The sequence below is a fragment of the Colletotrichum higginsianum genome (assembly GCF_001672515.1).
Source record: "Colletotrichum higginsianum IMI 349063 chromosome 7 map unlocalized unitig_7, whole genome shotgun sequence".
NCBI lineage: Eukaryota > Fungi > Ascomycota > Sordariomycetes > Glomerellales > Glomerellaceae > Colletotrichum > Colletotrichum higginsianum.
Window position 1 is genome coordinate 626,110 of NW_017263917.1, and position 24,912 is coordinate 651,021.

Below are 24,912 nucleotides of genomic sequence, written 5' to 3' on the forward strand. Positions count from 1 at the left end.
CAGGATGGGGACACGTATGCGAGTGTCTGTGTGTGTATGAGGAGTAAAAACATGTAATGAGTGTATTATACGTGTTTGATTAACTGGCAGAAAAACTGGCCTGATTGCATTAGGAGCAAAAAGACTCTCCAACCCCAAATATGTATAAAAAAATCAAAGTCCCCCCCCCCCCCCCCCCTACCTGATTCCGAAGTAAATCCATCTCCTGTTCTATGTGTCAAAATGTTGTTCTTCTGTCGGCTGGCGTCAGATACCAGATCCCCCAGGAGCATCTTTCTGATGCAAGTCTTGCGCTTTGAGAGCAAACCGCCGCCGGTTCATTTCTTCAGCTTAAAAGAACTTGCCCGCGGGCTTGACAACCTCGACGTCCGAGGTGGCCGCGTACTCGTCCCTCTCGACGTAGCGAGGAGCGCCGTCCGCCTCGGGGGTGAAGCCGGGGCCGATGGGACGGTCGAGAGCGTCGAAGCGGCGGCCACTCTTCTTGGCCATGGCGTATTGGAAGCCCAGGCGGCATCCGAGCGCTGCGAACCCCCACAGGAAGCTGCCAACGGGCGCGGCGACGAAGGCGCCGAAGACGCTCCAATCGTTGGCGTACAGGCCCTCGGAGATGATGAGAAGGTTGCCGGCTTTCTGGGCGTCGCCGTCGTAGTAAACGAGGCCGAAGAGGAAGACGGTCAGGATGCCGCCGAGGCCGCCTGCAACGACCTCGAAGCCGCGCCACCAGTAGAAGCGGTCGGTGAGGCCGAAGACCAGGACGGGGATGACCGAGGCCGAGACAAGGTCGGAGATGAGGTAGATCTGCAGCACCGAGGGGGCCTTGAGGGCGATGACGACGGTGGGGATGATGATAACGACGACGCCGGCGCGGATCCACCAGATGTTGAGCCGGTTGCGGAACAGGTCGTTGGAGGCTGAGGAGACCATGGCGGACTGCAGGGTGTCAAAGGCCGCGGTGGACAGGGTGCAGACCATGACGAGGACGATGCCGACGACCCAGGCGGGCATGCGCTGCAGCAGCAGGAAGAAGGCGACGGAGCCGCTCTCAGAGATCTGGTCGAGCGGCAGGGCGCCGGACCAGGCGGCGACGAGGCCCGTGACGCCGACCATGGTGAGGATGCAGAGGATGACGACGACGGCGATGGAGACGCCGACGCGCAGGTCCTTGTCCGTCTTGGAGGCGAAGGTGCGCAGCCAGAACCCGGAGAGGAAGAAGTCGTTTGTGAGGATGCAGATGGGCAGGATGTAGAGCAGCTGCCAGCCGAGGAGGGTGGGCTTCAGGAGGCCCGACGTCTCGATTAGGGACGTGTCGATGTCCGTCTTGACGCCCATTGTGATGGCGACGATGATGATAAGGCAGACGACCATGGCGCCCTGGAGATTGTCCGTCAGGAAGGAGATGCGGAACCCGCCGAGGGCTGGGGAGATTTGTCAGTCAGATGGTCGCGGACTATGGGGAGGAGGAGGAGACGCGACGCATACATGTGTAGATGGTGGTAATGACGCACTGCACGATCATGACGGGCAGACCGTCCAGGCTCGTGAGGGCGTTGACGACCTGGCCGATGGCGGACAGCTCGGCGACCATGTACAGGAACAGCGTCACGAGGGTCATGAAGCTGAGGTACAGCATGGCGACGGTGCCGTAGCGCTGGCGGGTCCAGGCCGTGAGGACGAAGCCCTCGGGCGTCTTGCGGCGGATAATGGGGCCCAGGACGGCGAAGATGAGGAGCGGCAGCGAGGACGAGAGGGCATAAACCATAACGCCCTGGATGCCAGTGATGGTGGCGAGCTCGGGATAGGCGAAAAGAATTCCGGAGCCGAGGGCTGAGAAGGTCAGTATTTCACAAGCAGTGGCAGAGGAGGGGCGGGGAGGGGAGAGGGTGGGGAGGAAGAGATATCGGAGCGGCAGCACGTTTCCCACGCAAGCATTAACTTGATCGAGTAATTACGGTACAATCTCAGCTTCATCTCCGCAGGGACGCGCGCGCTCATCTCCTCGGGGATGGACGAGGGTGGATGGTGCGCGCGAGACTGCTTTGAATCCGCGCCCGTAGTGAGCCGCATCCTCGGTGGTCCCCTCCCCGTTTCCCGGCCCGGAACGGGCCCAGAGACGCCCCGGTCGAAGCGGGCCTCGGCAAAGGGCCGTCCAGGACGGGCCGGAAAAGGAGGGGAAGGGGGACGAGGACTTGTTGTTGATCTTCTTGTCTTGGGTTACGAACCTGCCTTGTCAGTTTCGCCCGGGTGGGGGGTTCGCAGACACCCCGGGGACGTCATCAAGGTCTCAACGTCGCCCGGCGTTCTGGCGTCTCGTGCTCGTTGCGTTTCATCCCGGGATGCGCTTGTGCCGTGTGCTTTTTCCGTGCCGTTCTGCCGCTCTTTTCTTGTCTCCCTGGGAGAGAAAAGTTTCGGGCTGAGAAGCGCGAGGCTCGAGGGCCGCGTCTTCTTCACTCACCAGAAGCGATGAAGTTCAGGGCCAAGGGGAAGGCTGAGAGGCTGCGTGTTAGTCACACGTCGCGGCTTAAAACGAAAGAAAGAGGGGAGGTCTCGACAACTCATCGTCGATTAGAGATGAGGTTTGAGGTTTGAGAGACCGCGGCAGCGACGACGAAGCGAATACTCCGCGGCGCCGCGGCCGGCAGATGAGGGGATTCCTGACCCGTCTGAGTCCTGTTTCCAGACAGGAACTCTCCCTTGGACTGGTTGCGGAACTTCCACGCAATCGCAGTGCCGGTGATGCTGCGAAAATACAGTGAGTCAGCATCGTGTGATACGAAAAGCAACTCGGATTGTTGAGATTGGGAGGTTTGATGGTTCATACAGGAAGAGTCCATAAGTCACGTAAATGACGGCGTTGGACGCCGCAGCGGAGGGTTGGCCCATGGTTGTTATCGGGGGACTTTGCGCGGGTGAGGGGTTTGCTTCGACAGGGAAATCAATCGACAATGGCTCGACGATGCGCAAACGATGCGAATAAAACCTGTTCTCTGCGGTGTTGTGTGTGTGTGTGTGCAAGAGAAAGGTTGACGATGGTTCTTCAGCCGTGGCGTGAGTGGAGGAAACAACAAACCAGGCGAGATTTTTGCGCGTGCAAATAAACTTCTCTTTTAGTAGCGACAATGAGAGAGAAAAAAATCCTCACGCGGGCGATGACAAGTGACAGGCTATTGCTAGGCCCGGAGAAGCTGATTCGACATGGGGGAAACACCCTATCCAGGCTATCCTTTGACGGGATTAGTTGGCGATTCTGCTAAAGAGTGGGCAGGCTGGGTTGGGGCAGGCTTGTTGCGCGCGTGGGGGCGACGAGTCGAAGCGATCAACTAGCTGGCCAGTACGGAGTTGTAGACGACCATTCAGAGCGAGCTGACGGTCGCTTGGAGGGGCAAATTGAGTGCCACAAATGGACCAAGTTGGATTCTTAGACCCATGTGGAGGAGGGTCCCGAGGGAATAGTAGGACCGGACAGTGGGGAGTCGCGCCGTTTTCTGATCAATCGTTTGGTCTGGATTCGGTAGGATTACGAGATGACAAGAGATACCGGGCACAGAGGAGGGCTTCTGTTACGAGAAGGTGGTCAACATTTAGATTGTCATGTGAAAACATCGCCCTTTGGGTTTCTTTCCAAAATGTCGGTTTTCTTCTCTCATCTGAAAGCTTTTTACGCCGGTTGCGGTGCCTTAGGTAAGCATGGAGGTGGGCTCCATCGCAGGTCCCGGAGCCCGGAGCCGGCTGCCGTGGCCGCCACAATGTCGTGACCTTCCGGATGTTGCCCGTGCGTCCTCCGACGTTTTGGAGCTTGACCGCCGCCGCCATCGGCCCGGAGATCTTCGCCATAGGACGCCCTCAAAATGCGGACAGTTGCGACCGAGCGTGCTTATTCTAAGCCTCCCCCGCGGGCCCATGCCAGTCATCGTTCCCCTACCTAGCTCCGGTGTCGGCCCGGCTGATGGTGTCGGTATCATCCCCCTCGACCTGGGTTCTGGCCAACGTTGTCACGGTCACCCAGAAGTCACACCCCGCACTTCAGAATCGGGGCTTGCATTTTCAGTCGATCATTTTTTTTGTCGATTTTGTCTTGGCTCAGACGTCACAGCTGAGCCGTTGATCTACGACACCTCATGCCAGTCTGTCTTATTGCCGCCTACCTGGGATCAGCTACGATCAAAATTTCGTCCCGGAGAAGACTATCTGGATCTCTTGTGTCATAGTATATAGCGAAAGCAGACGGACCCCTGTCTTAGCTATGCTTGGTCTTTCCGCTGTCGCTTCGGAAATCAGACTCCACAAGCTGCCTTTGAAGATGGTATGCAAAGCTACCGCCCGCATCAATGGCTGGCTAGTCCGCTCCACATCGGTCAATATCCCTTCAGCTATCGCAGCTCACCAGCGCCTCCAGATGGATCCATGTCTGAGATCTGAGACCTTGCGTTCCCGCATCGTGACAAGATCCAGCGTGAACTTACTCCACCCACAAGTAGTGCGGAATCTGACTTCTCAGTTACGAACAGACCGACATATGTGATACCATATTTGTGAGGCTCACTGCGGCTACTATGCCATGACTTGGGTAGAAGCAACCTGGTCACAATGCACACGGGAGGTTTTTGGGGGGGAGGAAGGACGTGTTAGGGCCAAAAAGAAGCCTTAATTGTATTTTGTTGAGCCAACCCAACGGCAAAAACAAGCAAGTTGTGTCGTAGAGTACACTTTTGAAGAACCCGCTTCCCATAATCCAGATACAACCGCCTTCCGAAGGCACACGCCCGTTTCAAAATCAAATGGGTATATGGGCGTGATGCCTTCTGATGCTCTAGTAAGCCGTGGTCGTGCGCGGTCCCACGACTGCGATTACCATCCGTCCGTCCGTCCGTCCGTCCCAACGCCATGCGAGAACCGCCTCGCTCCGGGGGAAATCTACGCCATACGAGAGCGTGATATGCAAAAACTGAAAAACACGAGAATCATATCGTACAGAGTCTTCGTTTTCGGCAACGTTTCTCTCGCTCTCATTCGTCTCGGTTCGGGTCGAACTTGGACCGGTCGATCATGTGCTCCCATGGCACCTCGGTCTTGACGCCCTTCTTCATGCAGCTCTTGCACACGGATGAGTCGTAGTCGACCTGCGTCACGACGACCTTGCAGCGCTTCTGCGTCTGGCTGTACCGGTAACACCACTCGGACGCGCCGGTGAAGTGATGCCCGCAGGCGTAGTTGCGTCGGTACCACTCGCACATGGCGGGGGCGATGGGACCACTGACGGACGGACGGACGGACGGGGACGGGGTGTTTTCTTTGCTTATAAGCTGGATTGAAGCCTAGCGTCAGTCATCAGCTCTATGACGGAATCCCTTTGAGAAACACGAGGCCTTCTAACCTTTGCGGTTTGTGAAGTCAATTCAGGTAGGAGAAGGAGAATTTGACATGTCAGCTCGGTCAAGGCGAGTGCAAGGGCCGACAGATACCGGTGAGCGAGAGGAGCCTGTCAGGCGGCGTCCCAAGGTGCTGGGTCTGGCGGGTATATGTAAGATGCTACGCCCACAATCAGCTGCAGGAGTGGAATCGGAAGCTAAAGATGGAAAGGCCTGAGGGTTCTCTGTAAGATCTCACGGCGCTATCCTCGATCCTCTATCTGGGACAACACTTGGCTGCCGGGGGTGGGGTCGGCAAAATTCAGGAATGGTTTCTTTTTCGATTTTTTTCCCAGACGGGCCATTGCAGTATCGATGACCGAGGGAGACAGTGTGGCCTTCTCTCCCATATCTCTATCCCCCCCTGTCTCGAACGAAAAGAAAGAATCAGACGGATAATTAGCAATTCATTTTCCCAACTCATTCGAGGCCGCAAAAGCAATCCAGTCGGGGCTGCTGCAAGACTTTGAAAACCCGTGTCTCGCTTCGCCCGTCTTTGACTATTGTGTTGTCATCGACGACGACGCAGCTTGGAATGGAGGATCCGAGTCAGAGAGGCGCTCCCTACCACCAGCCCGGCACGGCAAAGCCAACCAGACAGACCACGGACCCTTTTCCTCGCTGAGTGGTTTTGGGGTACTGCTGCATGAGGAGAAAAAAGCAAGAACGTCGCCCACGAGCTCGGAAGGGAATGCAGATGGCCTTTGGGAGGGGGGTCCAGCCTTGTTGGTCTGTTTGTCCCGACGCTATTCCCTTTCGTGACGAAACGGCAACCCTCAGCGGATAGCAGATGCAACCTCTGGCGATATCTGACAAAGACGGGGAAGACTCGACAGAAGCATGGCACTGTGTGGTTCGGAGAGAAGAGAAACCAATCACTTTCGCAGGCGAGCTCAGGAGAACAGCAACCGATTACAATCCCTGCCCGGCAGTGCCCCCGACATGTTTGCGTGGTATCGAAATTTGGGCAGCGACATTGAAGGGGTGGCGGTGGGTGGTGGCCGCTACCTCTGTTAAGAATCACACGCGGCGCTGTCATGCGTCAAGGAATCCGAGATGTGATAGCGTCCGAGATGGTTCCGCGCGATTGGGGTGGACGATCGGCCGGGTAATCCACCCCGCGAGTCCTTTTGGAGTCTTTGGACCAGTCTTTGAAATGGGGTGTCCACACAGAGCTGGGGCGGCAAAAGAAAGTGCTCCGTGGCAACGATAGAACGAAGCGAGGGGTATGCATGTACACACATACATACACACACCACCCCATTTCCCCTCGTCTTGCACAGGCCATGATATTTCCCCCCCCTATTTGAGGTTATTCCTTCGTCAAGCCAAGTCTGTGACGCGCATTCTGAAATACAATGACGGAGTTACTGGCAGATGGAACTAGACACACATCAGAGTAGAGCATGCATGGGACTGGCTGGCTTTCCCGTACACGCCCGACCTTGTCAAAGTCAGTGAGACATGGCGAGGGTGAGGAACGCAGAGCCAGAGCTGGGGTAACGAGAGGGAGAAGGAAAGGTTACTATAAATGAATTGTTGATCCATCCTGGCGGTCGATTTGGGGGTCGAGTCCTCCCTTGAGATCGAGACAGCTTCAGTTCTAATCTGCCAAGGTCATTCCGTCGTCCTCCTCCGCCCGCGCCTTTCTGCAGCCAGCCTGCCTGCCTGCCTGCCAGCCAGCCAGATCGATCCGCCTCCAGGCTGACGACGCAAAGCATCAGGATCCTGGGAATGGACCAGAGCTGTTCCTGACCACGACGCCGCCGCCGCCGCAGAAAGAGAGGGGGGAGAACAAATCTCGGGACCGAAAAAAAAGAAAGAAAAAAAAGAGGGTTTGTGGCTTCCCGTCGGCATTGGACTGATGCGGTGATATTTGATGACGAAATACCAACAACACCAAACATCATTCGTGAGCTTTGCCTTTTTCCTGCCTCGCCCTAGCATCTACGTGAACAAAAAACAAAAAACAAAAAAAATACACAATTCCCCCCACCATGCAAACCAGGAAACTAACATGTGACTCGCAGCTCGTCCCCAAAAGAGGCTGTCAGGGACATCCCATCCCCCCCTTCTCGTCGCAGTCATGCAGGTCCTCCACCCAAGGACCAGCACGCCCAAGGCCTCGACGGTCCTCCGCGACTTCCTCAACCAGGCAAAGTGCATCTGCTGCACGGTGCGGGTGGTCGAGCTGACCAAACACCGCGCCGTCGTTGAATGGGGCTCCATGCCATACTTCACGGCGCGCGGCCGGCGGGCCGAGTTCATGTACTACACGGCTGAGCGCGTCGTCGACGTCAGGCCTGAGGTGCTCCGTACCTGGTCCGGCCGTAACGAGCCCGTTGAGTGGGTCCGGGACCGGCTCCGCGACAGCTGGCTCGTCGAGCAGCTCGTCTACTGGGTCGAGTTCCTCGAGGAGTGGAAATTCTACCGCGAGTGGTACGTCTACCGGCCTGAGCTGTTCGGTGACAGGGTTCCCGACGTGCTGAGCCCCGGGTGCAAGGGGTGCGTCAAGCCGCATTGGCCGGGTGGGCTGAGGCGACGGGCTTCGTCTTGTGCCTAGACTTTTGGGGGTATGGGATGAACGTAGTGAACACTGGGCAGGTTTGGGTTGGTCGCTTCCGTTTCTTCGTTTCTTTGGTGGGAGGACTCTCGGCCGGTGCGCGAGGCTTGGATTTACAAGGCCCTAATCGTAGTTTCGGATGTCATTTTTTATTTTTTACACGAGGATGGTTCGGAGAAGATGGTGTGGTGAAGCAGGGATACATGCGGATGGAGGCATGGAGGATGTCCAGGTTGGTCGGTTTGCTCCAGCAGTAGGTAGCCGTAGCTTAGTCTAGGTAGAGTAATCGCAACGTAGTGTTAGCCTCCGGGCCGAGCAAACAAGGTCTTGCTTCCTCGTCGGGTTGATTGTTGCGAACAGCGGCTTCCGTATGCAGGCCCGGAAACATAATGAATCACCAGATTATCTCAGAGTCACGTCAATGCTTCTGTCCTCTCTCTTTTCCACAAGGCCCCCACGGCTCACACTAACACGTCTTTCCACGTTGCTCGAGTATCGCAACCCATGCTGGTAACCCCAGTGACCTTTCTGCACGTGATGGATGATACTTGATACAAGGGACGAAAAATCGAGATGGACCGAGACATAAGGGATCCTGCGCGGAACTAGGTCTCCTCATTCCCCGACGATCGCCATCCTCCCTTGCGGCAGATCCCATGTCTGCACGTTCTGAAAGCCGTCTTCTGTCACGAACACACCACTTCACGGATCGCGATAGGACTGCAGGAACAGGATTCTCTCATGTCGGAAAACGAAGCATGACCGCCTCGATCCCTGATCGTCACACGGGTGCAGTCTATCCATCATATTTCAACCCTGTTGCGCAAGTCTTCCCCAGAACGACCACAGTCCTTCTTAGTCCAATAATCGTGGTTCTGTTCTGACATTTCAGGTCGTCGCTCTTGCGTCTAACCAACCTTCGGGCCCGTCGACCCGGATTTGTCCCTGGCACCATCCATGTCCTTGTGGTTCATCCCGTGTCTGCCATGCGTGAGTCGTCTGACACGATTTCGGTATGCCACGCGTTCAACGTCTTCCATGTTCCCCTGTCCCAGGAGTTCCAAATCTTTCAACGCCGGTATCCTGTTTGGAAGCGTCCGGTGAATTGCAGATCTTCCGTCCGAGGACAACTTTTCGCAGTCAGCTGGCCACGTCAGAAGCCGCTCAACTACGGACGCACCTGCGTCTCGCCGTCGATCAACTCTCATTGACGGTCCGAATGCCAGCGGCATCAGCTTCGAGGCTACGGTCCAGCCGCAGCGTAACATGCAGTCGTCCCGCCCGCAGCCACCTACTTCCCCTACATTCCTGTACGAAATTGCATGCGCATACACACTGTCTAATCGTGGTCCTCTCCCTGGTTCATCGTGGTCCGTAAGGACGCCGTCTCGCGGGTGCTTCCGTCGGGTCAGTACCTCTCAAAACGCTGACTTGAACCTTATCCCCTGAGCGTCGCTCCTCTGGCGCCTCCCAAGCGCCTCATGTTGAGCCTCAGGTCATCCCTTGCCTGGGCAATGTCGCAACTATGATTCAGCGACATTTTCCAGCTGCTGAATCGATCGGAAAGTGACTATCTGATCTTTCTTTTGAGGTCACTGGACCGACAAGTGGGGGGTGCGTACGATCAGTCAAAACCCGAGTGCCCTACCTCTGTTTCCCTTACGATACGCCTCCTCCCAGATGGTGGCTAAGAAAAAGCAGGAAAAAGCAATTACTACTCTACAGGATCGCGCACACGCTCCCCTCTGTCACGCACGCCCCCTGTCTCTCATCCCTTCATTATTGTATCCCTGTTAAACGACAAGGATGGTGAGCACCCTCCAAGGAGACCAGTCATTTTCTTGCCATCTGTGCGTTGTTGGCGCCCCTCTCCCGATTTCACTGACGCAGGTCGCGATCTCCATCTGCTCGTTTCTCATCGACTTCCTAAGCCACGATTCGTCGTCCAGTCATCGCCATGGCCACTATTTCCTCAAAACTATTGGCACGGAGAAAACTGTTGCCCGCAAACGCTGGTCGGACATGTTACCATATCGGACATCCACTCGATCGAGAGATCTCACGCTGCCCTCTCGATCGGTAGCAACCAGGGGGGTGTCATGCCCGGCAGCAGAAAAGCCCTTATTGATGACTGACTGCCACACTTCTGGCGTATGAGCCTGCATCGGAGGTGGTGCTGCCCTATAACTCTGTAATATGAGCAGCCACCGCAAACGACTCCAGATGTTACTGTTACGTCTCAATCTCGGAGAAATAAAACACAGGCACCAATTTTCAACCGACTGTAACTACACGGCAAATCAGAATCGATGATTGTTGCATCTTAGTGTCGTCACGCAACGACGCATCGCAGATCAAACATGCACATTGGCACAGTACGTAGCCATATCATGTCGGCTGACATGCCCGTCATCATCACGTACATGTGCAACAGAGCGGACATCTTCGGACAAATACTTCATGTGACAACCACGCATCGGAGATTAGATAACTCGTAATGTCAGAAAATGGGGTATAATCCTCCTACAGTTTGGGAACCAGCCCTTGCTGAGGAATCTTTGACCGTGAGCTTCAACTATGAAGCTGCGATTCCCTGGCTTCTTCTGATCCTTGAGCCTGCTTGGAAGGTATCAAATCTACTGGGGTACAGGACGGTGCAATAAGCAAAATACCCCTTGGCCCCCGTTTGCGATGCAACTCTTCTCTATCGAATAGGTTTCCAGAAAAGCAACATTCACGTGGGTGTGCACCGAGATTGGAGTCTCACAGATTGCCAACTCACATTTCCATGTACTGCTGAAGCATCCTTGGCCATGGGACACGGAGAGCGCCGATTAGCAGCTCATATAGGAAATACCCGCCTTCGAGGACTTCAAATTGAGATCCAGGGAATAACAGGTTGAAACCAGCGGTGGAATCCCACGCGGAGTGGGCGTTTTAAGGTCTCGGCCATGATCCATCGTCTCAAAACAGGACGCCGAAAGGAGACCGACATTGGCCGTCATGATGAGAACTCCGCTGAAATGCTTTGTCTTCGCCCCTTCTTTTGACAGCCCGCAATACGCGGACACAACGATCAGCTGAAATTGAACCCTCTCATCTTTCAACGCCTTGCATGTTACTAATCTTGCCAATGGTATCTCCCCTCACATGGACGGTTCAGCTTTGTTAGCATCCTCGCCAAGTGTTCCTATTGCCCTCTGACCTGGGTTGCGAAGAAGTGTGACAGAATTCTCACGTCACGATTATGGATGGGCTGAGTCTGCTTAATCATAAGGCGACTGACTAGAATTCAGAAAAAGAAACAACTTCCCTGTCAGTTACACAAGGCTAACTCCGACACAAAGGGTCCATTACGGCCTAAAATCCGGCTCTCCCGGCTTGATGCCTGCCTAGACGGCGAAATTGTTGTCCTTCGTGTGACCTTTCAGTTGTGTGAAATACAAGACATCGGATGATACGGTGGTCTTACTGATACTGTGAAGGTTCTAGAGTTCAAGCAGAGGCTAGTACCGGTCATTAGAGCTCAAAACGGCCCGCACACGATCCGAAGCTGATATCCACAGATACCCCTTCCTGTGTTTGGAACTAAGAGGCTGGCGCGTTAGCCTGACTCGGAGGCAAACTGAGGGTGAGTTAGCATGAGTTGATGATATGGTTCAGTCTCACTAGACCCAGGTTTGGAGGAAAATCAGTAGGCACACTGAGTTGTGACCTGGCATCCCACACGAAACTGTAGGGCGCTTGTTCAGAAGGTATTCATCGGTCATATTTATGTTTAGACAATCACACGATATCTTACGACATCTTTTATGCTTTCGAGTTTTCAATTTGGAGCCTAGGATGTAGAATAACATACCAGGACGAGTATCAAAATAGCCCATAACACGATATTGTAAGTCATGCGTTCTACGATTTCTCGAAACTTTCATCGGATATTCGGTGAAATTCGGTTACTGAGAAATTACAATGGTTTTCTCCCGACTTTCTCCTGAATTTCCATACTGACTACTCTCACAGACCCAGCCCGTCACACCACGGAAGTTGTAGTTACTTGGAGAAGATGAGCGTGCACATGTTCTTGAACTCCCTCCTATGTTACAGATACTCAAACATCCCAGCATGTGTTTTTGTTCATCATTTATAGCCTTGCTTTTGCCTAGTGAGCAGTGCCTATGTATGAATGTGTGAGCGGAACGATGTGAAGATACTGGGGGGGAGCCTGTAGCTCAAATGCGTCATACCGAAAGTTGTACAATTTGACGACCCGTGTTCATTCAACACTAATTACTCGCTAGATAGCGGGATATCGTATGATAAGGTAGCACGTATATTTTCCACGCAAACCTTGGCAGCGAAGTGGAAAGAAGTATGAAACGCCTGCATGCAGAAGCGATCACATGAAATGGGCCTTCCCAGATTATGATGCCCGTCTCTTCAGGAGCGAGTTTTGGGATATCTGATGACTTAACATGAGTCCTTCGAGGTCCCCCGGTTCCTTTTCTCTTCGTGTTTCGCTTACAACCGTTGTATTGGGTCCCACATTTGTCTTCTCCAAAGAGGCAACTTCGCCGCCCGCATGCATACACACCCTGCATGTTTGCTCGATGAAGGGTTGTTCGTTGGTTCTTCGCGGTTGGAACGGACACGGTTGGGCCGAGAAAGAGGGGTTGGTTGATATGCCCACTGCCTTCAAAAAGGCCTGATCGCCCTTCTCTTATTTCTTGATCTCTCTCCGACAACAATTGCAAAGTATTGAAACCGTCTTGAGCTCTCTACATTGATACATCGAAGCCATGTCTAATCCACAGGACCAACACCTGGACCATCTTGTCCCTGATGACGAGGTAGAAGCCCCCCTGAAATACTGGGTGCTTGGCCAGAGACGAGACTGATCATAATTGCAGGTGACTGATAGTGAGGTAGACCTCGAAGTAAGTGTTGGTTGCTATTGATGTATTCCCTGTTGTTGACGTTTTCTCCTTTATAGAGCCTCCGTTCGGAAACCACGAGCATCAAAAACTCCATTCTAGAGTACCGAATTGAGAATGGCAGGTCGTACCACAAGTACAAGGACGGCAGTAAGGCAACACTCCATCGCAAGAATTCTCTCACTCTACACAGTTTCTAACAGGCCATTGTAGAATATGCTTGGCCAAACGATGAGAGAGAGAACGACAGACTAGGCACTGCTTCCTGACCCTTGGCTCATGATGTGTTCTCACTAACGCTGGTGCTAGACATGCAACACGAGATTTGCAATGTCACATTCCACGGCAAATTGGGATTTGCTCCGCCCTGCGACGAAGCTGCCAAGGTTGGTCGCGTCCTCGACCTCGGCACCGGAACTGGTCTATGGGCCATCGACTACGGTGACTATCATCCGGAAACTGAAGTGAGTTCCCGAAAAAAGCTTTAAGTTCGAACTTTCAAGCGCATGGGTGGCTAATCTAGAGAGTAAACCAGGTGCTGGGCGTGGATTTGTCGCCAATTCAACCTCAAGAGTATGAGTTCAGTTCTGAATGTCTCCTCATATGCTGATGGTTTGCTTTTAGTGTGCCTCCGAACGTCAGATTCGAAGTTGATGATGTCGAAGAGGACTGGCTCTACTCGCGGCCATTTGATTACATTCACCTTCGTTTCATGAATGGATCGCTGGTCAACTGGAAGAAGCTTATCACTAAAGCCTACAAGTGAGTCAATGCCTCCATGTCCCTGAGAAAACACCCTGCTGCAGCTCGGAAGTTTCACATCTGCCTAGGTGGAAATGTTTTATCAGAGCTAAAAGCTGACACGCTTATGAACTCAGCAACCTTGTCCCTGGTGGTTACTTTGAAATACAGGACAATGATTTTGTTTTCACCTCTGATGACAGCACACTCCCCCCAGAGCAACCACTGGCTGAGTTTGGTCAGCTGATACGAGAAGCTGTTGAGAGATTTGGGAGCGCTTTTGTTCCTTGTCCTGAACTGAAGAACCTCATGGTTGACGTTGGCTTTGAGGATGTGATCCTCGAAAAATTCAAATGGCCGTCCAACCCTTGGCCCAAAGATGACCATCATAAGAGGATTGGACAGTGGAACTTCCACAACTTTGCCGACGCTGCTGAGGCGTTAGCCTTGGCACCCCTGACCCGTGCACACGGCTGGACGAAAGAAGAGGTGCAGGTCTTCCTCGTAGGTGTCCGCAAGGATATGAGGGATCCGAAGATCCACTCGTATATGCCCATGTAAGACTACAAATTGTTTCCGCGGCTTCACAGTCCCCCTTTGTTTTTGCTTGTGCTGATCACTTCATTTAGCTACAACATTGTTGGCAGAAAGCCCATGAAGGAAGACACACCAGCTCCGCCTCAAGATACAGCCCAGGGCCAGGATATAGTTCCAGCCGCCAACGCCGCCCCGCCCCGGGCTCATCCGCTCATTAGGAAAATACTATTCTCTTCCTTGGAACAAGATAGCGTGTTGACGACCGAGGGGATGTTTGTCTTGGAGGAAGTTTAGGGCACATTGTTAGGGTGTTCAGTAACAAATCGCGTTTCTCACATTGTCGACATTTGGTCTAAGTGAATATGAGGTAATGACAAAGTACGAAAGAATCAGCGCATTGTATACCAGTCACTTGTGAAGCATCATTGCGTGAACTACGGAAAGCGTTTAATGATGCCCAGACACAGACCTGGGCTGATAGAGCTCCTCGAGATACTTTTCCTCTTCATCCGTCAGAAATTTACCAGTCACTGAGGCGGTGTCCTCGATTCTTCCCAAACTGTTGAAGCCAATGATGGGACTAGTGACCCTTTTGTTGATCCACGCAAGAGCGACATGCCCCATTGGCCAGCCACGCTTCTTGGAGATTTCGACCACGCGGTCGATGATGGCCGAATCGACTTTGCTGGTACCTGGGCCTGCAAGGCCCATCTCCACCTCAACTTGGTTTCTCTTGGATGTCTCTGATGGAAGACGAGCCAAAAGGCCGCGACAGAGAGGGGCCCAGGGGATGAGACCGACGCCAGTCTCGTTACAGAACCGGATCATCTCGCGCTCCTCCTCGCGGTAAAGAAGATTGTACTGGTTCTGCATGCTGATGAGCTTGGTCCAGCCGTTTTTTTCGGCGCAGAACTGGAGACTAGCAAATTGCGTTGCCCACATGCTGCTGGCACCGATGTAGCGGACCTTCCCAGACTGCACCAAGTCATGAAGCGCTTTCATTGTTTCTTCAATGGGCGTGTGAGGGTCGAATCGATGGATTTGCAGTACATCAATATAAGTGGTGTCGAGGCGACGCAACGAAGCCTCTACCTGGTTGAAGATGGCTGTTCGAGAAAGTCCGAACTGATTCTGGTAGTCCTTGGACCTGTCGACCTCGGAAGGAAAAAGGTAAAACAAGGGAGCTGGACTAAAATCAATAAGCCGTTACGAGAGAATGACTAAGAGGGAGCTCATACCAGAGTCCTCGCCGACAGCAAAGTGGCATTTGGTTAGAATCACCACCTTCTCGCGAGGAATGTTAAGTTGTTTCAGAGCTTTTCCAACGACGATTTCCGAGCCACCGTTGGAATAGACGTTCGCGGTATCCCAAGTGTTGAGGCCCCTATCGTAAGCAGCCTTGAGTATCTCGATAGCCTTTTGGTTTTTTCCGTGTTAATGCCACCCACTCTATTGGACACAAAATCTGAAATGGATGGTTGCGAGCTCTAACCTTGTCATCCGTGATTGCCCATGGGACGGACTGCGGGTCGCCAAAGCTCATGCAACCGACAATTGGGACAGAGACGCGGAGTCCTGACTTTCCAAGCTGACGATAATGGACCTTTGTGTCTTCAACAGACTTCTTGAGACGCTGAGGTAGCTCCATTTTTGATAGCGATGAACGTTGGGTTTTGATACGGGGTGTTCGAGGAATGATAACTGTAGACAGAACTGCTTCTGAGAGGGGTGCTGGCCGGCTGTCGTGTCTCAAACTTCGAGAACAGTTATTGCTAGTTTATATAAGATCGAACACTGCAATCTTTTGACTTACACTCCTTGAAACTCCGCCGCCAGCTCCGGCCTGACGACCCGCAAATCCGCAACTCCACCGCCGGTGGTCGACGGAACCAACACGCCCGGGGCTTGTCGACCTGAAGTACCGGACTTAAGACTGTCACGACCGAAACAACCTTAGCATGTATTGGCGCCTGGAGAGCCTTGGGATCAGCCACACAGGGACTCTTCTTCACATTGTGCCCTGTTCAGACAGGTTTAAGTCTTATGATGCGTTAAATCTACCAGAGTCAGAACTCGGGACTTTGAGTCAATGCTGACTTAGTGAGTGAAGTTTTGTGGTGATGAAATGATTCGCATACGTATGTTTGCACAGGCAAACACAACCGCATTCATCCTATTCTCTTGATCTCCTTTCTCTGATGGTTGACTCAAACAGACACCATCCGCTGCGCTTTGGCCATCCGCCAGGGTGGAAGCAAGATACAGGGTCGCAACTCTCCGCAACGCCCACTGAAGCATCCCTGGAGATAATGCAGCGGAACGGAGTTAATACGAACAACGTTCCTAATGCCGAACCATTGTTGTCTCATACTTTGAGTATGCAAAGGTATAATTTTTTTAGAGAAGTCAGACCTATGTGTAATGCTTGTCAGATATTTCTTTACGTCCCCGGTGTTCTGCACAGGACGTGTAGTTTCAATGACCATGTCCATGCGGGGATGATTATACAAGAGAGAAGTGGCTAAGTCACAAAGATTAAGGATGGCAAAAGACACGTTTAATCGGACCTTGATGTGCCTCTAGGCAAGCTTACGGGTTGTTGATGTCCCGGGGTTTCAATTCGACGTTTTACAGCATATAACGTTCTATGGCTGTAAAAACGGTTATTGCCGTAATGGTATTCAGCCGCTCACCGACGCGCCACGTAACTGAAAGAGCGCGTTGGCTTTCCTTCGTTACGACTTGATACGTGATCTATCTACGCTGTCTGTACATTTAGTTTCAGTGGAGGCTTTGACCAAAGTGTACCACGGAAGCATTCACTTGACAAAGCCATTGTGAGACTAGCACGCAGGTGTCCACTAAGACACAACTAAACCCAAATCAATCTTGACCAAGATAGCTTGCTGCAAACGACCCAACAAGTGGATTTTCTAGTACTTCCAAGAAAGCCAGCACTTCGAGCACTTCAGGTCCACAAAGACGTTTTCGGAATGAAAAACGCTGAGAACATTGGGCGGCATGCAGTCGCCGAGGGCATTAGCACAGGACTCTGAATGCCATCTTAAGACATTCGGCGCCTGGGCGTACGTAGCGCGACGTGTCCCAGCTCCCCCGCTGCGCCCCGGGCGAGATCAAGCTGACCGGATCGGCAGACCACCCTTGGCCCGAGGCGGAAACCTCAGCACGACTTTTTGTATAAGAGAAGTGATGCCGCCTGAGGCGTTCCGCTTTGTCTGGCAGCGCTCTCCCGTCGGACGGAATCAACGTTGTTTTCGAATCGCACCCAAAACCCAACGTCATGAAGAGTAAAAATCACCTGGCTGCCTTCTCGGCATCCGCCTTGCTGGCCTCTACTGCCGCCGCAGTCGAAGATTTCTGGCTCTCGCCGGGGTCGTTCGCAAGCAAAGCACCGCCGGACTTTTTCGACAACCGAACCGCTGAGCTCTACACGGAATCTGCGGCCGCACCAAATGCGACGCGCTCCGTACGCTTCCAACCGTTCGCGGACAGCGGTGGGAGTAACCTTGAGCTTGATCAAGACGAGTGGACGTGGCGTGAGTAGCATTATTCTTCGGTCTCGCGAGCTCGGAGAACACCCGACTGATCAATTGTATAGGCGTAAACGTTTCCGAGTTCAAGCTGTCCCATCTCGCCTCCAACTTCTCGGCCTTGAATATCACGGACCCTACCTTTTTCACAACCACCTACGATCTATCATGGCCTCTTGGGGGCAACATCTCAACGGCGCTGAGGGGATCAAATTCTCCATTCTGCGTCACCACGTTCGACTACCTGTTCCCACCCAATGTGACGAAAATGTACACCGAGGAAAACACCAACAGCGTTGACTGCGAGCACATCTTGGGTGAAGATTGTCTCACCAAGCTCTACTTCGAGGGTAACAATCTCGACGGAGACCAATGCGTCAGGCCTCCGTGGACCGAGATCCCCGAATGCAGTGGGACGCTCGGGGCGGCGGCGCAGTACAGGCCGGAGTCGGGCAGACAGCCCTTCACATTCACCCTCGCGACGGCGGACATGAATCTCGATTCCGACAACAACTCCCTAAGCGAAGCACAACCGGTTTTGAGCGGAGAGAGCATCTGGACGTTCGAGAGCGGGGTGATCAACGGAGCCGAGGCGGCTCGGGAGTTCTCGTATGCCACGAACCGGCTTCAGGTGTTCATGTTCAACAACTGGATCGACATAAGGAACGGCCGGGCGAGCAGACCCAACATACTCTGCATGCGGGTGAACGTAACGACGACGCCAGGCAACGCCGCGACCGCCTCTGCTTCATGTCGCATGACCACGGTCATGGCCGTTGTTATTTTAACTCTATTCGCGTTGCTTTCTTAAAATTGAAGACGGACGTTGCGCTACTAACGGGCTGTCTTTGCGACATCTGGAAGTCGTCTTTAAATTGCACATGTCCGTGTTTGCGCATGTGAGAATGTGATGGGGGTACATTGAATTGGCATGCATCGCATCAAGTTGAAGAAGTCCCATTTATTTCTGGTTTTGGTTTGCTTTTTCCTGATAGCCTTCTCCGTACGTTGAACGGTGCAGTCTTGTCACTTACTGAATGATCAGTTCCGACCTGTCGGTGTTGGTTTGGGTGTTTTTATTGCTTTCATGAACCAGTTTATACAAACATAACTATACTGTTACTTCGATCATTTTGAATCATACATCACCGCTATTTGGGCTTGTTTCGTTGTAACGTAGATCCCATCTCCGAGCCCGGATCCGGCTCCGGGGGCAGATGCTCTGACGGACCCATTTAATCGGCGTTGACGGCCCAGTGTCGCCGATAGTGGATCCCTTGTCTTCGCGAGCAGGAATGCCGAACCGTATTCTCGCGACCGACACACATGATGGCATCTCCGGGCATGACTTCTATAAATAAAAAAAGTATAGTCAGCCAGAAAGAAAAGCTAACAGCTGGAGATTCAAGGGGCATGACGCGGCAGCAGGAAAACATTCGCATGCAGGCAGCCTAGTCCTCCCTCACTCTCGGCGCCGTCACCTTTTTGCCTGGCCCGATTATCAAAGGCCGACGGAAGCAGCAAAAAAAGGGGAAACAACCGAGTTTGCAAGTTTGAGTCTCGCCATCGCACACATGTCTCCCTTACACAGCCCTGTCCTAATCATCCTTCTCATATGCCTTCCTCCGACTTCGGGAGACCCGCAGCAAGCCGAAAACGGTCGTCGACATACCAGCCGAACCGTCTACATTCCGCTCAGGCGACGCTTTCAATATTGCGAGACCCCGATCGGCATTTCCTTGTCTTGTGCCAATCCTCCGGGCCGGTTTTTCGCAAGTCAAGCGAAGCAGCACGCATATGTTCTCGACGGAAGAGTTTAAACGCGGCCGGCCCCTACGACGGCGGCCACCCTCTGAACCACCACCAGCAAGACCCCGGAGACCCGCACTCCGCCTGTCCTAGCGTCCCCGGGGACGTCGAAGGCCCAACCCAATCGCGCACGCACTCCGCCACCAACCAAAAACCGGCGCCGACAGACCCTACCTAAAATCGCCGGAATCACCAGGAGGTAACAAGATTGTTAGGGGGGGAGCGAAGCCGAAGACGAGAAGGAAGGCTTGAGAACCCGGAAAAGAGAGAAATAGAGAGAGAGAGTCATGAGAATAACCTTTCCTACACAGCCCAGCGGTCCATCGCATTCTCCCAACCCACACACATACACACAAGATGAGGGGGGGGGGGGGCTTGGACCGGAGAGACTCGACCTCAAGATAAGGACCATTTTAAGCTTGCGTGCGTCAATCTATCAGAAATCTTGCAATCTCCCATCCCGAAACGCTAAACTATTCTCCTAATTAAGCAGCCATCCCAACCCACCCCAAACTCTTCCGTTCTCTTTCTCACTCTCGTTCCTGTCCTGTCGTCAACTCGTGACATCATTCAGTACCTATATGATGGCACTGGTAAGGTCCCCCTCCCCGGGCTCCAGGGGAGCCCGCCACGGCACAAGTCCCATCCGTCCCAACTACAGCAAAGCGAAGAAAGAGCCTGAAACGCGTCTCAACCTTTCCCGTCCCCTCCCCCTCCCCTTGTCTCATTTTCTTTTTTAAACCGTCTCTTCACACCCGTCCACCACCCACTCAACCCCCACTCCCCCTATTTGACCTTCCTCCGAGGGAGAGGAGACTCCAACGTTTCACGAACCACAGCAATCCATTCGCCAAGCCAACATGTTCCACTCTCCTACTTTCTTGAATACCTCCACAAATTCGTGTAACTCGGCTTAGTCACACCTTCCTCTTTTCTCCTTCACCCGTCTCCAAGCGGCCTGGCCGCATAAATGAGACGCACACTCGCACGCAGATCAGACGCCGCAGGCCCTTAGCTCTGACCCTTGCCCCCTTTCGCTCATTCACTCTCGACGGCATTTTTGATAGAGAGTCAACAGCAAGCCCCGGTGTACCGTCTGCCCCCCTCCGCGAGAAAGTATCGAGGGCGCAAAGGGCGCACGAGGTTTATGTGTGGTGCGATCTAACTCGGGCTCGTGATGAGATGAGATGGGTAACATCAGAGTTGTCACCTGTTGGCAGAACCAACTCGTCCCAAAAGTTCAAACTTTACGACATGTCAATTAGTCCGGCAAACTAGGCAAACCAAACATGTAAATCTTTACTGGAATTGTGTCTTCCATTTCTTTCCAGGCCATGCTGCGTATCCTTTGTCAACGGAAAAAAACTCCCTCTAAATGTACAGAAAGGCGGATCGTGAGGTTTTGTCGTCGGGGGTTGAATGATGAGGATGACGGGTGAGGGGATGACATTAGAACAATAATATAGAGGGGGAGGGGTTTTGCCACATGTTGTCGATGATGTTAGGTGTGTGGGTGTGGGTGTATGTGAGTGGTATCGAAGCACGCGGGTAAAGCGCTGGTTTTTCATCAAACAAAAGAAAAGCAACATGAAAAACTGTCCACGCCAGACCTCATTCTCTCATCTACAACAGATTCCTGCCAGTTTCTTCGCATGACAACCAAAAGGAAAACAAAACACCGTGGACACTGCATCGTGACCCAGGTAGAAATCCAAGACACTTAGGCTTGTCGTCGTGGTGGGAAAAAGTCCAAAAGTCGTAGCTCCGTGTCAAGTGGCCCGCGCGGCGTATCCCGATCCCTGGTTGTTTTTGTTGTCGAATGGCAAAGATTATGAGAGCTCCTGGATGCAGGCTTGGACCTGGCTATCACAGGCGGCCGTGGAACCCCCATTTAGACGTCCACCGTTGAAAGCATCGAGACAGCCGTTCCGTTGAATGTCGCAGGCACGCTGCACAGCACTAGCCTTGGAGACGAACGAGTTGCCGTTGACGGAGAAGGGTCGGCTGCTATCGCCAGAGTCCAAGACCGCCGGGGCCGCGACTCCGCCGATAGCATTCGAGGTCGCGCCTCCCTTTTCAGATCCAGAAGAGTTACCGTTGCCATTCTGTCCAGATCCGTTGTTGCCATTGCCCAAGGGGCCTCCGCCTTGAGTCGGCGCCGCTGCCGCCGGGTCTACCGATGGAGTCGCCGACGCGTCCGAGTTACTGGCGGCGTCCCCGTCCTGGCCGGGTGCGTTAGCATTTGAGGATTCCTGTGCATTTGGATTTCCAGTCTGGGATTGTGTTGTGGCCGATCCAGGGTTTGCGAATCCAGGGAATTGAGGGGGCTGGCCAGGGAATTGACCAGGGAATTGACCAGGGAATGCGCCACGCCCCGCACCAGCACCGCCGCGGCCGCCGCCGTTCTGCTTACCTCTACGGTTCCCTCCGTCTGCAGAACGGTCAGTCTATGTGCATTGGGTTATAAAAAAAAAGAACATTGGCTACTTACTCTGGCCCTGGTTCTGTCCCTGGTTGTTGTTGTTGTTATTGTTGTCTAATTCTTTTGTCAGTGACGGTTCAGGTTGGGGTCGTAAGAACTTTGCGGTGACGAACTCTGCTGGCCATTGTTGTTCTGACCATTATTGTTCTGGCCATTGTTGTTCTGACCGTTGTTGTTCTGACCATTGTTGTTATTGTTTCCACCGTTGTTGTTGTTGTTATTGTTGTTGTTGTTGCCTCCAACAGTGAATTTGTTGCAGTCGTCCTGGGCACCACGTTGGGCGACGGGCATTAGGACAGGCTGATGGTTAGAAGCACTGGACATGGTGCAGACACGGTAGTTTCCGGCCGGGAGACCTCCGGTGACAGTGGCCTTGAGGTTGCCGTTTCCATCGCCGTCATCATTGATTCCCTTGAAGAAGACGAACTTGGATGCGTCCAGGGGTTGGTTGGGCGTAAGGGAGCCGCCCATATCCTGCACGGTAACGTGAACGTGACCGATGATCTGGCCTCCGCCGTTAAGGTCCTGAGGAGCCGAGTAGTAGGTGGACTGAGCGTCAGTGAAGGAGCCGGCTTGCAGGTTTTGGACGTTCAGTTCGACGTCAAAGTCCTGGTTGGCCTCGATATTGCCGTTGTGAGGGGGATTCTGGATGATGGTAGAGACCATCCGGTTTTGAGAGGGGATCTTCCCCATGGGAATGCCGTTGCAAGAACCTCCCGTCTTCTGTTCACCATTTGTGAGAGTCTCGCCAGAGCAGAAGTTGATGAAGTTGGCTTGGTCACTGCGCGGCTTCGTTAGCGTTGGGGATCCTCGGCGAAGGTAGTCAGTCCACTTACGTGGCTGAGTTGGCCTGTTCCGCGTTGGGCTGTCCGGCCTGCGCTGAACCCTCCTGCACCGCGTTCTGTTGCAAGCAGAGGTTGTTGTTGTTGTTGTTGTTTCCACCATTGTTATTGTTATTGTTGTTGTTGTTATTGTTGTTGTTTCCGCCTCGCTGTTGACGCTTGGCCAGCGCAGCGCTCAAGGGCGAGTCGAGGAAAGCAACCGAGGCCTCGGCAACGACAGCCACGCCCGCGAGGGCGGCAACGAGCTTTTGAATCTGCATCTTGTTTCCTGATCGTCGATGAATCGGGGTGGGTTTCCAACCGAGTTGGTGTCCAATAAAGTACTATGAATTTCGTTCGAAAGGGGGTGGTTCCAGACCGAAGGGCGAACAAGAGGTGAATACGAAAGGAATGGTCACGACACCTGAAAACGTAGCAAGCTTGAAAGAAATGAATGAATGAATGTGAAGACACACTCCCAGCGTGAGGCAACAGGATAGAATAGAAATAAAGGTTGGGAAGACGAAAGGAATGATTGAAACTGAGCGCGGCTCCGAGTTAAGAAGGAGGAGACGAGACAAATATGGCCTATATGCCAAGCTTCCGAGTCTTGTATGTGCAGGGCTGTAGTTGCAGGCTGGGGCCGATTCGACCAGGGGGGGACCTTGAAGTTGGAGATGAACTCGGACTCGGGGAGAGGGGGGGTGTTAATGGAGACACCCATGGCGGACTTGGGGGGAGGAATCGTCCCCACGAGTCCAAAACGCGGCGCAGGGAAGATGAGGGAAAGGAGGCGAAAGCTGGCTAACAAGAGCAGTAGTATGGGCTACTACACAAGGCTCAAACTGGAAGCCGGAGGGTTGAGCACATAGGAGCTGCTTAGGATCCGAGCCCCGTGCAGGCAATGGATGGCAGGCCTGGCAGTGGATGGCGTAATGGAGGTGTGAAGAGACACACTCGAAGGTGTAGTGAAAGTACCCTCGTACTCAAGAACTGGGCATTAGTGAGGCAGGTAAGGAGGTAGCGTCTGTCTGATGAGAGGGTATGCGACAGCTAGAGAGACCAAGGGGAGACGCCTCTTGAGCGGGAGAGACAGGCAGGGGATCGGGGGAACGAGTGAGGTAGGAACAGAGATTTGAGCTCCTGCAGGGGTATTCGAGCATTGGCCGCATGACATGGGACGGAGAAGGGGGCAGGACTGTTGGCAGGAGGTGTGAAAAAAGAGGACAAGCGAAGGGTTGAGCAAAGGTGGGCGTCAATGACGGACAGGTCCCGACCCAACTCAACGAGATGGCAGGTGAGGTGACCGGATAAGTTGAGTCGAACAGGGCGGTTCGGCTAACGTCAGTCAGTGTGTGCCCGTCTCCGTCGTCATCCAACGTCGACGCATGGCAGGTCCCTCCCCCTTCCGGGGGTGGCACCCGCATCCGCCTTGCCAGCGTGAAGCGCACATCGTAAAGCGTGGAAAGGAGGGGGGGGAGCGAATATTGGCAGGGGAAAAGGCGCAGGGACTCGGTGTTGGAGAAGTGCTGTCAGAAGTCCGTTCAATCGTGGCTTGTGCCGCCGCAAGGTCTGATGCGGCTCCTGTCGTCGCAGAATGGGGTCATGGAGTCTCCACATGGTCCCGGCACGGCTTAGCGAGCCAATGGCGGGGGTTCGTCCCCGGCACATCAGGCAAATGGCGTTTCGTCCGACGCGTCGATGAAGCGAAAGGAGACACACTGAATGCCACTTCTTTTACATCTCAACGTCTGTTAAGCGCGGTTCAGTCCTCCCTTCTCCGTCTTTACTTATCTTCGTGTGTCGCGTGTTACGTATCGTGTACTGGTAGGCTTGTCCTCTGGGCGACGCCTCCTCCTCCGTCGCAGTCTTGCAGTGGATACACTACCAACACTGCAACGGTGCAGGCATCGAGGGGCCGTCTTTAGCTGGCTGGTCGGTACAGTTCTCTCGATGTCAAGATGAATGGTACACTGCAGAGGGAGCTGAATGTGGCGCGACTGGGCCCTGAATCATCATGGCTTTAGCATCTCATGCTAAGCCTTTTGGTGATTGCCCATGATTTGCCTCCG

General features: G+C 53.5%; 8 protein-coding genes across 8 annotated transcripts; 3 read left to right on the forward strand and 5 right to left on the reverse strand.

Moving 5' to 3' along the window:
* Positions 1 to 330: 330 nt before the first annotated feature.
* On the reverse strand, positions 331 to 2,880 carry CH63R_09908 (Urea transporter; the record flags this gene model as incomplete). Its single annotated transcript, XM_018304882.1, has 6 exons — positions 331 to 1,415; positions 1,480 to 1,824; positions 2,220 to 2,389; positions 2,453 to 2,493; positions 2,592 to 2,736; positions 2,819 to 2,880. 6 exons carry the CDS (start codon positions 2,878 to 2,880, stop codon positions 331 to 333), a joined length of 1,848 nt encoding a protein of 615 aa, XP_018154306.1.
* Positions 2,881 to 5,003: 2,123 nt separating this feature from the next.
* On the reverse strand, positions 5,004 to 5,231 carry CH63R_09909 (uncharacterized protein; the record flags this gene model as incomplete). Its single annotated transcript, XM_018304883.1, has 1 exon — positions 5,004 to 5,231. The coding sequence occupies one exon, from the start codon at positions 5,229 to 5,231 to the stop codon at positions 5,004 to 5,006; it is 228 nt and encodes a 75-aa protein (XP_018154307.1).
* Positions 5,232 to 7,491: 2,260 nt separating this feature from the next.
* Positions 7,492 to 7,968, forward strand: CH63R_09910 (uncharacterized protein; the record flags this gene model as incomplete). Its single annotated transcript, XM_018304884.1, has 1 exon — positions 7,492 to 7,968. One exon carries the CDS (start codon positions 7,492 to 7,494, stop codon positions 7,966 to 7,968), a length of 477 nt encoding a protein of 158 aa, XP_018154308.1.
* Positions 7,969 to 8,994: 1,026 nt separating this feature from the next.
* On the reverse strand, positions 8,995 to 9,236 carry CH63R_09911 (uncharacterized protein; the record flags this gene model as incomplete). The annotated part of the gene is made up of 2 exons (XM_018304885.1): positions 8,995 to 9,098; positions 9,149 to 9,236. The coding sequence occupies 2 exons, from the start codon at positions 9,234 to 9,236 to the stop codon at positions 8,995 to 8,997; spliced, it is 192 nt and encodes a 63-aa protein (XP_018154309.1).
* Positions 9,237 to 12,764: 3,528 nt separating this feature from the next.
* Positions 12,765 to 14,471, forward strand: CH63R_09912 (UMTA protein; the record flags this gene model as incomplete). The annotated part of the gene is made up of 8 exons (XM_018304886.1): positions 12,765 to 12,815; positions 12,876 to 12,902; positions 12,959 to 13,049; positions 13,209 to 13,363; positions 13,435 to 13,472; positions 13,524 to 13,661; positions 13,778 to 14,197; positions 14,270 to 14,471. The coding sequence occupies 8 exons, from the start codon at positions 12,765 to 12,767 to the stop codon at positions 14,469 to 14,471; spliced, it is 1,122 nt and encodes a 373-aa protein (XP_018154310.1).
* Positions 14,472 to 14,624: 153 nt separating this feature from the next.
* On the reverse strand, positions 14,625 to 15,825 carry CH63R_09913 (Aldo/keto reductase; the record flags this gene model as incomplete). The annotated part of the gene is made up of 3 exons (XM_018304887.1): positions 14,625 to 15,361; positions 15,416 to 15,593; positions 15,670 to 15,825. The coding sequence occupies 3 exons, from the start codon at positions 15,823 to 15,825 to the stop codon at positions 14,625 to 14,627; spliced, it is 1,071 nt and encodes a 356-aa protein (XP_018154311.1).
* A 1,653-nt stretch (positions 15,826 to 17,478) lies between these two features.
* CH63R_09914 (uncharacterized protein) lies at positions 17,479 to 18,539 on the forward strand (the record flags this gene model as incomplete). Its single annotated transcript, XM_018304888.1, has 2 exons — positions 17,479 to 17,734; positions 17,797 to 18,539. 2 exons carry the CDS (start codon positions 17,479 to 17,481, stop codon positions 18,537 to 18,539), a joined length of 999 nt encoding a protein of 332 aa, XP_018154312.1.
* A 2,827-nt stretch (positions 18,540 to 21,366) lies between these two features.
* CH63R_09915 (Ribosomal protein s17) lies at positions 21,367 to 23,121 on the reverse strand (the record flags this gene model as incomplete). Its single annotated transcript, XM_018304889.1, has 4 exons — positions 21,367 to 21,968; positions 22,029 to 22,073; positions 22,133 to 22,800; positions 22,856 to 23,121. The coding sequence occupies 4 exons, from the start codon at positions 23,119 to 23,121 to the stop codon at positions 21,367 to 21,369; spliced, it is 1,581 nt and encodes a 526-aa protein (XP_018154313.1).
* Positions 23,122 to 24,912: the final 1,791 nt, after the last annotated feature.